We start from the raw sequence: 14,689 nt of genomic DNA on the forward strand, positions 1-14,689 counted from the left end.
TTATTACTTTGAGTCATATTCTTACTTTTACTACTTATATTGTCATATTCTTGTAAATATTTGTCATGTACTGTAACATTTTATTCTTACTCTACTGGTTCATTCCTCCAAGTGTGCTTACTACGTGGTTTACAAAATTAAGATCCCAAGGAAGAGCCACCAGTTTTCTTGGAGGCCACTTTTGCAAAACCTCTTTAAAAAACATTTTAACATGAGAATGCATTGAAAGAGGAGGATCCATGGGCAGACATGCTGAAATGGCCAATAAATGAACCCTGACAGAGAAGAAAGAAAAGACATAGGATAGTAACTCACACAAATATTGTAAAACCAGACAACAATTAGCCCTGAATGGTGTTGGCTCCAACTATAAAACCTTTTCCATTTGCTAATACATGATTTTCTAGCAGCAGGCTTTCATGACTCCAATATTGCCTACTGCACATCCTCAGTAAATAGGTGCCTAAAAGGAATTAATACACATCCAGGCAGTTAGTTGAAGTTGATCCATGTTGGGGTGTATCAAACATTCCTGTTCTTTGTATGAGTAGATCCATTCTGTGAGGAAGCTTATGGTTATTACCCTTGACCATTTTTAAAAGAAGGGAGAACCACTGGTGCCTGGGCCAGAAGGAAGACACCACAATGATCTTGGAGGATTCCTTCTGAATCTTCATAAGTACTCTGGATTTCAGTGGAAAAGTTGCAAAAGCATACAGGAACATTCCTATTCAAGGAAAATAAAAGGCATTTGTCTTCTAGGCCTTCTTGCATGGAGTTCTGGATCATAACTTTGCCAGCTGATTGTTCAGAGTAGAGGCAAGTAAGGCTACTTAAAGAACACCTCACAGATGGTTCAAATCTTGGAAGATGCCCTGATCTTGTTTCCATTTATGAGGGTCTGCCTTTGTCTGTGTCCTGCACAGCTTGTCTGCCACACAAGTTTGCTCTGACAGAATGCAGGATACCTGCAGAAGTTGTGCTGTGAAGCTATATTCCAACCTAACATGGTTAGTCTGCGGGGGGGGGGGGGTGACCTGGATTCCTCTTGCTTGTTGATGTACCACATGACTGTGGTATTCACTATAACAACTTGAACAGGTCCCAGGGACCAAAGATGATTCACAGATTTGACTGCCTCAATCGGGGAAAGCATCTCTTTTATATTTATGTGCTTGCATCAGTCCTTGGTGTCAAAGACACCTTGCACTTTTAGCCGTCAAGAAAATGCTCTCATAGCAAAGTCTGATGCATCTATGGTGACTGACTCCTTTGGAACAAGGAGGGAGAAGGGGAGACCTGGAGTATGCAATATCTGATGTCTCCAAGTGATTTCTGTTCTGACAAACTCCAGCATTGGGATTTGAAAAGACAAGAGGTGTTAGTGCTAGGACCAAAGAGACCTCAGATATTAATATATCTTTCTCCTGTGGAGTCTTATCAGGCATATCATAAGAACGGTAGAAGTCATGAGACTCAAAATCCTGTGGTAATCCCTCGCAGTTACTGAAGTCTGAGTGGGCAACTGTAGAAATAGATCTAGATCTATTTTTTTATTTTTTGCAGAAGAAACAACCTTTGAACTGTGGTGTCTAGTCGACATCCCAGAAACACAATTTTGTGAGAAGGACTCAAAATAAGACTTGAAAATATTCTCCTCGAATCCCAGGAGAGAGATTAATGACACTTTGAAAAAGACTCGCCAAAGATAAGCAAGCCTTCTACATATGGAAAAATGTGGATCCCTGAAGCTAGATACTTTGTGAGCACTCTTGGTATAGCTGATAGTCCAAAGGGTAAGACAGAGAACTGACAGTGTGATCCAAACACACAAAACTTTAAGAAACACCTGATATTTGGATAAATAGGAATATGATAAGCATCCTTTAAATCTAGTATTACTAGGAGATTTGACAAAGGAAGAAGGGTAATAGGTTGTAAAGTGACATTATTTTGAATTTGGGCACTATCACAAACATATTTAGGAAAGAAAGATCCAGAACTGGTCTCCAAGTATTTTCTTTCTTTGGCACTAAAAACATTCTTGAATAAAACCCCTTTCTCTTCTTGGAAGAGGGAACTGATTCTATCACTCTCTGGGACAGCATGTGATAGACAGGTGGAACAAATAAAGTCTGGTGTGGACTGGTGGAAGAATGCACCCCCTTTAAAGGAGGGATTTCCTCCCATTGCCAACTTTAACCTTGATGAATGATCTTAAGAACCCATTTGCCTGAATCTATCTGTTGCCAAACAGAAAAGTGGATATTCAGGCAAAACAGCTGCCAGTGTGTGTGTGTGTGTGTGTGTGTGTGTGTGTGTGTGCGTGTGTGTGTGTGTGTGTGTGTGTATGGGGGGGGGGGGTCAAGGTCTCTTAAACAGTCATTCTGACTTATTGAAATGCCCATGGTTTGGGGTGTTTCCAGAATTCTTCTTGGAACTCCTCAGCCATTTCTTTTTAAATGTCTGTTTACCTGCATTTTGTTAACACTGTTTATTTTATTTCTTACCAAAAACTGGATGAGGAGTTCAAATTAGTAAAAGAGATTGAGAAAAAATCTTAGAGATACCCTGTATCAGCTTACCCCATTCATCACACTTTTTATGACCTTTGGAGCACAGGGGAAAAAAACTAAATCTCTATCCAAAGAAGAATTTAAAATCTCATTTTAACATCATCTGTGAGGTTCTGAGAATGCAGCCATGCAAACCTCCTCAAAACAGTACCAGTGGCCACAGCCCTTGAAGAAGTATCAACAAAGTCATACGCACATTGTATACAGTACAATGAGTAGTGACTTGGATATTAAAATAAATTAATTAATTTAAAGCAGATTTTTCCTCACAAGGCACTTCCAAAATATCCCTCATATATTCAAACTTAGTCAGGACAAACCTTAGCATAGGAGCTTGATGACTTAAACTTCTGAAAATCAAAGTTGCAAAAGCAAATTTTTTTTCTTCTCATATGTATCAATAATCTTCCCATCCTTATCAAAAATAGCAGGACTGGAATTAACTAAGTGCTTAGCAGCAGAAGGATTAACTAAAGCTATAGTTACTGAATTAAGTTTGAAGAGACTGTATAAAAACATAAAAGACAGAGGAACTTTATACATCCTATCAGCGTTTTTAGGGGCAGCTGGATGGCTGTTAGGAAAATTGCAGGCAGTAACACATACTTCCTCCAAAGCTGACAGAACTAGAGGAATGGGTGTAGGTTCTGGAAATTCCTTCAGCAACAGCTCATAGTATTTCCATAGGGACTGAGGAACCCCGGTGAAAACACTAGCACATTCTAGAAATAGTCTCAGCCACAGGGAGACTCAGAAATTAAGTTCTCCTTTGAGTCTGAATTAGAAATATAGGTAGATCCTCAAAAGCCTAATAGGAAAGTGCTCTTTGGTGGCAGTAATGCTCTCAAGGGATTGGCACCCAAATCTGTCTGTTAGTCAGCTCAGCTCAAGTTGCCTGACAGTTTGCGCACGTGGAAGATGCCACTAAAGCTTTGGTGGGATGTAACCCATATAGTTAAATGCTACTGCAGCAGTGATCAATATGATGAACATCACTATATGACATCAGGGAGAATTGTTTGTATGTGATTTGGAGTAACTTAAAAAAGTTACTACAGCAACAGGTCTCACATTTTCTGCACATTAAGAAGTCTGAAACTCTAATGCCTGGCATTATTACCTGATTGTAATCATCCATGATTTAAAAGGGCTGAGAAAAGTAAGAGACATCATGGATGTTGTATAAAACTCAGGAACATCTATTGGGAATGACAGTGTGTGTGTGGGGGGGGGTTTGAATGTGTGTGTGTGTGTGTGTGTGTGTGTGTGTGTGTGTGTGTGTGTGTGTGTGTGTGCGTGTGTGTAGGAACGTGAATTCAGTGCCTGTGTCACTGTGATGCATGGTCTGCCAGTATTAACTACCACAGGAAAGTGTTGATTAGCATTAGTGGAACTTAAGGGTGATTCAGAGGCTTGCAAATTAGCAATAATCCATGGATTGCCAATATTAACTACTGCATGAAAGTGATAATTAACACTGTCAGTAGTTAAGGGTGATTCAGAGACATGCAAATAAGCTGATAAATGAGATCTTCATTGTGGCTAATGTGACTTTGCATTGCAAATTCCTGCATTGTACATGCAGTCCATTTTGGCTGCAGCTCCTCTCACCAGCAGTGGGGTCCTTTCTGCATCCCGACATTTTTCTGCAAGTATTACAATAATTATCACAACTAAAAACATTCTTATTGGAAATATCTGAAATGTGTCTGCTTGATTTATTAAAAGTTTTTCAAAAAGTTTTTTTAAAACTATAGGCTTATCATAGCATCTATATCAGCATTTCAAAAACTGAATAGTTCGAATCACTAAATGTCGAACTGACATGATCAAACTATCCAATTTTCAAATGCCAAGAAAAAAAAATAAACAACAAAAAAACTAAAGGATGTAGGCAGGCGGGCAAGCCTCCCTGTACCCCACACCCTCCCTCTACTTAAATATACCAACTCCGAGACCGCACTACATTGAGGTAAACGGAAATCTCCCCTTAAGGAGATTTCTGTTTACCCATTCGACATTCTGCCCTTTTGGCATTCTCGATGCGACAATATCAAATTCGATGTCAACATTCGAGATGCTGATAGGGACCCTTATCATATGTGTATTGCCCATTGCCACTAATAAAAAAAAAATCTGATAATCTGCATTATGCTCTCCTAGATCTAAGATGTATTCCATAGGGCAAGGTTCTCTTCCTCTGTTCAGGATGGCAGTTATTAAGATGTAAGCATGTTCAAGTCATGTAAGGTTTACGATATAAACTAGATATAATAGATTCCCTGTCAACAAAAATTTTATATCCAAGTAAGAAATCTGAAAATTGTCGACAGAATGAGTGAAGTTTATACCATATCTGCCATTTAATAAGTTGATAAGATGAGTTGTTAGCAGGGAAGGAGATGGCAGAGTTTTTTTTTCTGAGAGTGGCTGCTTCTTTCTTTACAGGAGCAGTCCTGGGTTAATTTTTTTGTTTTTTGTTTCCCGTCCATATACCTACATTGCACTTGAAAAAGGACAGACATGAACCTTGTTTTATGTGGATAGGGAGCCTGTTCCATAGCAGGGGTATCCTCTGCAAAATATACCTGTGTCTACAAACCATTGTACTAATCTTGCAGAAGAGGTTTAGTTCCCTAGATAATCTGTTACACAGCAGATCCACTTTCTTTCCATGGTCAACACTCAGCTCTGGTACTTGTAATCTGAAAATGAGACCCAATTGTACATTTTGGTCAATTTTATTATATTTGTATTCGAAAATCTTCTTAATTTAATACATGTAAAACTGTTTTAGTCTGTACTTTTATTCCACATATTTAAATATTTGCACTACTAAGATTTGTACTGTGTCTGAAAAGCATATTGTTTTAGTCTGCCTAACTAAACAACAGTTTTATATAATGATATTTTCTACTATCACAGTATAACACATACTGTTCTTCCTCTAACTCAGACATAATGTTAAATGTTTAAAATTACATGCTGTTAAGATTCCTTCTAATTACTTCATAATCCGTTAAGTAAAATGTGAGGTATACAAACAAAAGTGCAACCAAAAAAAAAAGCAAGTACGGGTAGAACAACATAACAAACAAGATAGGAAAAAATTGGCAGGCCTTAATATTTTCTCAAGGAGACAGTAAATACTAAATTATACTGGCTCCCTCACTTTCATTTTTACAGTGTACTGATGTTCTGAATAGCATACAGACATGGTTTCATGTGCAGGATAAATTAATTAATTTAACTGCATCTTACCCGTACAAATTTTAGCTTTTCACCTAGAAAACTTCTCACTGCCAGCACTCTGTAAACATCTCGACTTTCAGGAATTTGTTCATACTCAAGACCTCCAATGTGCTCAAACAACTTGTACATATAGTGACTTAAGATCTCTGGATCGTATGCTGAATTAAAAGAATACAGGTACATTAGTAACCATAAATGGAAATACAGGTTTAACAAAGACTTTTATTATCCCTCAAGCACATGAGTGCATACATGCACGCGCGCGCACACACACACACACACACACACACACACACACAAACACACACACACACACACACACACACACACACACACACACACACACACACACACATTCAGCAATGACAAAACAATATAATTTCTCTCTGAATACAGCAAGTGCACAATTAAAGCTTGCTGTCCTCATTTGTTACCAAAATACTGCCTGGTACGGGTAGGTGTCATTGATACTACCACATTTCTACAGTGCATTATTTGCAGAGGAGGAGGTTTACTTCTTTACATAGTCACTTTTCATTAAAGTATTGTACTTGCACACGAGGAATTTTATTTCTTCACATAATTAACTTTTTTAATCAGACCTCCCCAGTAACAGAGTATTAAAACACATAGGTACTGGCATACCAAAAGAATGCACAGTTGTAAGATACATATCATAATAGTAGGTCTTCAAGGAGAGGTCATTGTGATTGTAATCACAGCATTCCATTTTACCTATCTTCTATTTTCTGGATGGATTTTTCACAGTAGTGGCTATCTAGCCTGTCAGGATCAACCCAAGTTTCATGCCACCGAAGATACTGATGCAGGTGGCAACTGCTTCCCTTATACATCATGCATTGTTCTTCACTCTTTTTAGTTCATGGAGCCTTTACATTCTGCAAAAAGGTGTGCTTGTGGTAGGAAAATTTAATTGCAAAACATAATTCATAACATACTCTGGATTAACACACCTTGCAGCTTTATACAAACAATTGTATTTGTATAGCTGATCATAGTAATAATCATAACTGATAACATATGAACATTTATGTAGGGGAAAGGAATGAATACTTCACTGTTACAAAGATCTAAGCATTTTATAAAATTGTAATGTCATCTTAAGGAAGGGTCACTATAACAGTACATTTCATTTCCATAGATTCCAAAGTACAAGGTTACCCATAAGAGAAACAGACTTACAGTATAAGCAGTACCACAGAAATAATATCTCATGTCCCAGCTAAAGAAAAGTACTTGTGTCATGATAGGAGGTACAGCCAGCCATGCCAGGAGAAGCAGGACAGTGGATATGTAACATATGCCAGCAGAGGTAGCTGGAATTTTGCAAAGAATTATATGTCATTTGTGTATCAAACTGACTTGTACAGATGCTTGTGTTTAAAAATGCTTTTGTAAATTTGCTTGTGTTAAAATGCATCAACAGTGTTTCCTGCTGGACAAAAAAATGTACATACATTACTGTAACTGTTTAAATGTATACATTGAAACAGCATATACTGGGAGAGAGGAGATTAATCACAATCCAACTGCAGTAAACTTTGAAAAATAGCTGAAATTAATTTAGGCCATAAAGATGTTATCTCACAGTTTTGAATGAAGCCTGGCTTAGTAGCTCCTGTAGGAGGAAGGGACGTGTTGTATGATTTTATGACTTCCAGCAGCTGCACCAGATCTGAGCAATTCAAAATACTTATAGAACATAGAACCCCCCCCCCATGATACTATTACCCTAATATTGGAGCTATTAGAGCTGTTACTTAGTAATAACTATATAACATTCAATAACAAATACTATTTACAGAAAAGGGGTAATGCCATGGCTTCACCTTGTGGTGGGGCATACACCAATGCAGTCATGGCGTATTGGGAAAAAATTTTGTTTTTCAGTCCTCCTACAATAATCACATTAGGACATACCATAGGTTCCAGGATGATATTTGCCTTATATGGAAGGGATCACTGGCTGCATTTGAGCAATTCCTAGAATACATAAATAACACCACTTCATTCTGTAAATTCACTTCGAATGTGAACTTCAATTTTATTAATTATTTGGATGTTCACTTATTTAAGGATGAAATGAAAGGGAGATATGTCACCACAATTCACAGGAAAGAGACTTATTCTAACCGTTTCCTTCACTACAGTAGTTCACATCCCCAGCATCAAAAAAGATCTGTAGTGAAGGGACAGTTTGTTAGGGCAGCTTGAATGGTCATCAGACACAAAAAGTTTATTCAGGAGTGTAATACTTTATGCACAATGTTCCTTAAAAGAGCATATCCTGTAGAATTAATCGACAACTTGATTCAGGAACTCAAGGAAAAGAATGAATGGACATTTTTAGCCCATTCTGGGAGATGAATGTCACTCTACAGACTCAATAGTAGAAGAGGCTTTTTATTCTATGGTAGAGCCTGGTATAGCTATAGACATGCAAAAGTATGGTAGTGAACAAGTCTTTGATTTTTCAAGATATTTAACCATTACATTTAGTGAAGAATTTAGAAAGTTAAGGTCCATATTTGAAAAGAACTGGCCTATATTAACAGATGACTCTAACATTAGAAAACAAATAGGTGAAAGACCTGTTATTGCCTACAGAAAGGGAACGAATTTTGAAGACATATTTAAGGAGAAACAGTTTATGAACAGTCATAGTACGCATGGGTATGTTTAAGTGCGGGGCATGTGCATGGTGCAATAAAATACAAGTAACAAACAATTTTATGGTACGAAATTTCACATACCATATAAAGGGGAAATATAACTGCAATTCAAAAGCAGTGATTTACTTAGCATAGCGTGACTCATGCCCAGCCTTTTACATAGGTAAAACGGAGAGGAAATTAGTCAATGGATTTATGAACATGACTATGCTATAAGAAAACATAACTTAAATAATGCCTTAGCTAAACATGTTTGTGACAATTTAGAGCATCGGTTTAAATTTTTAGCCATTGATCAGGTTGAAATTAATGACAAAAAAACATGAGGGCTACTTTTAAAATCTAAGGAACTTAGATGGCAAATCTGTTTGCAGGCTGATAGTTGGCCAGGGATAAATAAGTGTAGCTCCATCACCCCAGTGCTTAGGTTAAAAGAATTGGAGAGAAAAAAACTTTAGAACTTTATAGTCATTATATTTTATACACAAGTTTTCAGTAATGCTTATTCGGTATTTTATTAAGCTTTTTCCATTAGAAAACACATACATATACACATATACAATTCTTTGGGTTTTATTGTGTATGTGGTACCTTTTAGGCAGGCTATGGTGGTGGGTTCATTGATTGATTTGCATTTTTTTCATCCAATGAATTTGAACTATTTGAGTATATAAGGAAGTGATGTAAAGAACATGGTGTCTGATGAAATTTAAAACTTTATTACATGAAAGCATTTACCAGTTATTTTATCAGTGTTTTTATCGCTTAATAAAATGATTTTATTGTTCCATTGCTTCCTTTGATCATTGTGGGAATACTGCTGGAGTGTGTCTGGGAGACTAGTTCACTACTTTTTGTATATGTGTTGATGTTTTTCTACTCTGTGATTTAACTCTTCGAGTTGATAATATAGACCCTTCAACTGAGCTCAAGACCCTGGTAATGAAAGTGTGTGTATGTATCTATACTTCATCCTGATAAATATTAAGTAATATAGTGAAGCTAGTCTATAAATTGTGAAGTCAAAAATATGTGAACCACAGAAACGCCAATGAAATTAAATTGCTAGTGTATTAATGGCTCTAAGTATAGTTACTGTGCCGAAATAAAAGTAACTGTTAAGATAGTCTACCTGTATTTTCAGAATACCTTTGAGGTGTAGAAGTGTTGCTTGAAGATAGAGAATACAGTATATTTTATCATCACTTGTATACTTGATTATTACAGTATTGTACATAACTGTCTATATGAACAGTCAAATCAATGCTGACTGAAAACTTTAATGACTCCAGTTATAGTATTTTTCTTGTCAGGGTGATCTGAAGACAATTGTGAGTTATACCATGATTTAATAAATGCATCAGCTAAGAACTCTAAGTTCATCTGATGGCTCCTCAGTAAACACTTCTTCCTCTATGGTTTTGATCTGTTTGGTCCTCCAATGGCTATCATCTGCTCTAGGTGTCTCCATACAATTATGTTGCGCAGCATTGCACAGACAGCAAATATCTTGCTGCAGGTATTAGTAGCACACAGGAGTTCAACACTACAGGACTCTAGGAAGAAGAAGCAAGGGTTATCTGTCCAAACACATGCTCAGTGATGCTTTTGATCTGCATCATTGTAGAGTTGTGTGTCATCTCAGCCATATTTTGTGTGTTCCCTATTAGTGTCATGAGCCATGGCTCCATGGCATACCCAACACCTCTAATAAGATGCTCCTGTGGAAAATGGTTCTATGGTTAATCGTTGAACAGCATGTTCATCAAATGGCTGTATGTCTAGTACGAACTGCAGATACTTCCTTTAATCAAATGGCCATATCATTGCAGCAATTTTCATCGAACAAAGATAGTTGGCTAACATAAAAGAAGTGTTAACAAATACTTACTTACCTTTAACAAAACTATAGGAAAATCTGCCCTTTCCCCACTGTAGTGTGACATCAGAGTTGTTATAGTTAGTACAACACCATATACTAGTAATGTGGGGGGCTCCGCACACCACCCACACTGACCACTAAGCAAAAAGAAACCACTACATATATCAACAATACACATCTGTGTCTCAAAAAATAAGCCCCCCAGGTAAAACACATCAACTGTCTTGGCCCTAGGCAACTCCATAGTGAGACACACAGATGTCTCCCTCACTAGACTGGACAAGGAGAAGGTCACGGTCAGCTGACTATCAGGTGCCAGGATCCGACAAATCATGCATGCACTCAAGTCACTCAACAACAAGTACAGTAAACTCTCAGTTAACCTGAAATCAAGCAACCAGAAAAAAATCGAAGAAATACAGTACAGTATGAAAAATTCAGTTTTTCATGGGTTGCACTTCCTGTTTTCCCCTGCAAGCATACCTTACGTTTTTAGAATTTTAAAAGGAAGATGCAAATAAATTCCCTCTCTCCACAACCTGAGAACAAGTAAAATGAAACAAGTCAAATCACTAAAATGTCAACACTCGCTCCATACTCACTCAGTCAGTTTGCATCAGACTTGCACATTCTCTCTCCAATCTCTCTCACACACACACAATCTCTTCAGCTTTCATGCATGCATTCACTCACTCTTTCTCTCTCCGATCTCTCACATACACTCTCTTCATACATCTCTCCAATCTCTCACATATAGTCGCTTCTGCTTTCATACATGCATTCACTCCCCTTCTCTCTCTCTATTCAATTCATTCAATTCCAATCCACTCATTGTGCCACTGAAAACCGTTCCACATCCCACACTTTCTAGCAGAAATGCAAGCTTAAAATATTATTATTCCAACCAGGCTTTTAATTACTGTATTTCAATGTTAAAGTCAAATCAATACAGTGTTCATGGTATGGTATAGTATAGGGTACAGTAGTTGTCAGGTCAGTTTTTAATAGTAACTCTCAAGCAACCAGAAACTACGCTTATCTGACATCTACCAATCCTCATGGGTGCCAGTTAACTGAGAGTTTACTGTAGTTAACTTTATATCAGAAAGCTACTGCTTAATCAGAGAAGCAGACTATAAATATTCACCATGCGAGTTACTAATCAGAACATGTACAGAAAGTTATCACATCATTCATCATCATGGGTTTGCCCTTCTTTCTTTTTAATGGCTAAGGTCTTTATCAGTAATGCCAAAAGTTTGTATCTTCCCAGTCTACACACAAATGAGCAGTGACCCAGAAGAGAAACCACCATAAGTTCTTACTCTTTGCTTGCTGAACTCTGCTGGAGCAAACCTTGAAGGGCATTATCTCTAATCATAAAGCACCAACACACAACATGTTATGATGTTGTACTTAGTCTATTATATGCAAAAACAGTGCATGTAGAAAAAAATAGGACTTGCAAAGGAATAAATTTTATGTTGCATTAATAAATGATGGAAAAGTATATGCCACATATATCAGTTAATGCAGTAAAACAAGTGGAGGGAGATGTTAAAACAAGTTGACTTTAAGGATACAGCTGACTCTCTGATAAATGTTGCCTTTCTGTAAATATCATTTTTGCAGCTGAGGTGCTTCCTTTGAAATGGAGAAACATGTGGATCGTGGGTATCTTGAAAATCTTGAGATATGTGTTATTTTCTACAGATATGACTGTGCCTGCTGCTGGTTAACCAAATGAAAGAAGAACTGCCACCAGAGCATTAAGTATATTGGCTTAATGTCTTCTGGCAAATGTTCAGATCTTATTGGAGCATGTCTCCTAACATATACCACAGTAACAGTAGATCTTAAAATGTTTTCAGCAGAATCACATATACATTCTACAGACCTACCCTGTAAAGTGTTCTAGTCAACAGCATAGCTTATTTCTGAATTTATATCCCATATTTTTCTAAAACAGTGCTTTGGCGGACCATATGGGCAAAGTTGCCCTGATTGCAAAGGTAATGCATAACACATACCATTTTAACAATCGAATACTGGCCTGGCTCCCATTTCTAAATGAAGAACTAACAGAGACAGAGATTTCCTTGATTCAGTAGATGTTGACATTTATGCTTTTAAGATCAACTTATAAATTATTATAAAGATCATGCTAGCATTTTGAGTAATCATTGATTGCTTCTGCAAAACTTTGTGCTTGAACCAGTGTATCTTGGTGAATAGTATTTGCTTTCAGCAAAATTCACAATATGTTAAATAAACATTAGTCTTCTCCTTAGATTCTACCAGTTTATACATATAACTATAGCATTTTTGAGGACAGAATTCAATACTATGCCAGTTAAACAAATATCTCATGTTACAGATGGTTTGTTTAAAAGTTATTATCATTTGGTAGGGAGATCACTTAGAATCTTAGGCTGTGCCATCTCAATCAGTTTATATACAGAATGGAATGTACCCAAATCACATACACTGATCTTCACTCTCTGAAGATAACCATCAGAGGCTCCTTTTCCTTTTTTTTTTTCAGGCTGGACCTTTGCCAGCAGAGGTTTACATTACTGAACTAAAAAGATTGGCATTGGCTGGTTCTTGGAAGTGATGAAATGGAGTCCTGTTGCTCTGGTGATTTCAAAGTCATATTAAATAATTCCTTAGGCAGGATTTTATATCTAAAAGAAGATGTGAACAGCAAAAGAATACTAATGCTTGAATGCATCATAGCAAAATGTCTGTAGTGCTGCTATGGCAGTAAACTTTTCCACAATAGTACATTCCTAATCAACAGTGATCTTCCCCTCTGAAATGTGCAGATGAAGATAATGGTGCATTTGCCTGCTTTAACTAGAAGGGATGAAGTAACAGACGTTCACACAGCCTGAATAGTACATACTTTTGCCAGCTTTAAAAATAGGTGAGTTTCCAATAAACGATTTAAAAAATGTGTGAATTCATTTACATAAACAGTATTTATTTTAGGATGAAACTTTAAATGGAATTCATAAAACATAATTTTATAGTGACAGTTGCCATAATTCTACTACCTGTAATTGAAACTTGTTCAAGAAAATTTTACTCGCGTGCGCGCACACACACACACACACACACACACACACACACACACACACACACACACACACACACACAATTTCTCAGGAGCCACTAATGACAACTTTCTTATAGACGTGCTTCTTATTCTTGTCCTTACAGTTGTATGCTGACAGCAGGTAAAGCTCTCTAGAACACACACACAAAAAACTAAGTACCATTCAGTTTTAAAATAAGTAAACTGTGGTATATTCATATGGTAGCTATGGTTAAAATGGTTACTCTTCCTTAGGTGGATAACACCAAGTTCACAAATTACCCTTATATACAAATAACTGAACCACCAGCCACAAGCTGTTGACACTAAATAATAAAACAATTTACTTAGAATCAAACAATGCACTCTCTGTAAGATTAAAAGAGACAAAATAACTACATGCACAGGAAAAAATAAACAAAGTCTCTAAACAAATAGATGGCATTTAGTAAAGCACTGTCTACAGCTACACAACAACATTGAGAAGGGGAAAAGGACCCTAGACATGAAAATTCCCATACATGACATGTTATTATCCATGGACCAGCTGTAGCCCAATGACAATTTCAATCCAGCTCAGGAACATTTTCTCAAATTCAACACATTAAAAATAGGACAGCAATTTTGCAATCTGAACCACAATGACAAATGCTTGCCTTTGTGGCTTGGATTTCCTATAGCAGCTCTTCACTCTCATCAATACCCAGTAAATCTAATTGAATGAAATTAGTAGCTCCTCTCTCTTTCTCTCTTGCCTGTGTCAGTGTCCTGACTGCAGAGCCAGTGAGATAGATTTCCTGGAGTATAAAGTGGACCAATTATAGGAGGTCCAGAATGTCACACTATGGGACTAGCTGCCCAGCAGAGTTATCTCATATTGCTGCTTGTTTCAGGTACCAGCAGGTTCGTACATCTCTACACAACATACAAATACCATGGTAAATTAAACATGTAGGAGTGTGCCTGTGTATATGCATGATAAAACTCTGAGTAAATTTTATTTGCTTAAATATCTTATTTCAAAGGTGTTGATTTTTAAGGCTAATGCATAACGTCTTCCAGTTTATATTGTGAGTTTTAAGCCCTTCTTTTGGAAAAGTAATCATGTTATTTAAAATGTGATATGCCATAGTTTTTTTTTCCTTCTGTTTACATAGAAGTACATGATGCCTCTTCACATTCCAAA

General features: G+C 37.0%; 1 protein-coding gene across 1 annotated transcript in view; it reads right to left on the reverse strand.

Annotated features, from left to right (window-relative positions):
* The window catches only part of LOC122787923 (dynein beta chain, flagellar outer arm-like), a 5,188,001-nt gene that overhangs the window by 3,607,112 nt on the left and 1,566,200 nt on the right, over window positions 1–14,689 (reverse strand). The window contains exon 38 of the mRNA XM_044054850.1: window positions 5,838–5,986. Coding sequence (XP_043910785.1) covers window positions 5,838–5,986 — 149 coding nt within the window. The remainder of the gene's footprint in view (window positions 1–5,837; window positions 5,987–14,689) is intronic.

This window comes from Protopterus annectens, chromosome 13.part0 (genome assembly GCF_019279795.1).
Source record: "Protopterus annectens isolate FY-2018-M chromosome 13.part0, PAN1.0, whole genome shotgun sequence".
In the NCBI taxonomy this organism is placed as follows: Eukaryota; Metazoa; Chordata; order Ceratodontiformes; family Protopteridae; genus Protopterus; species Protopterus annectens.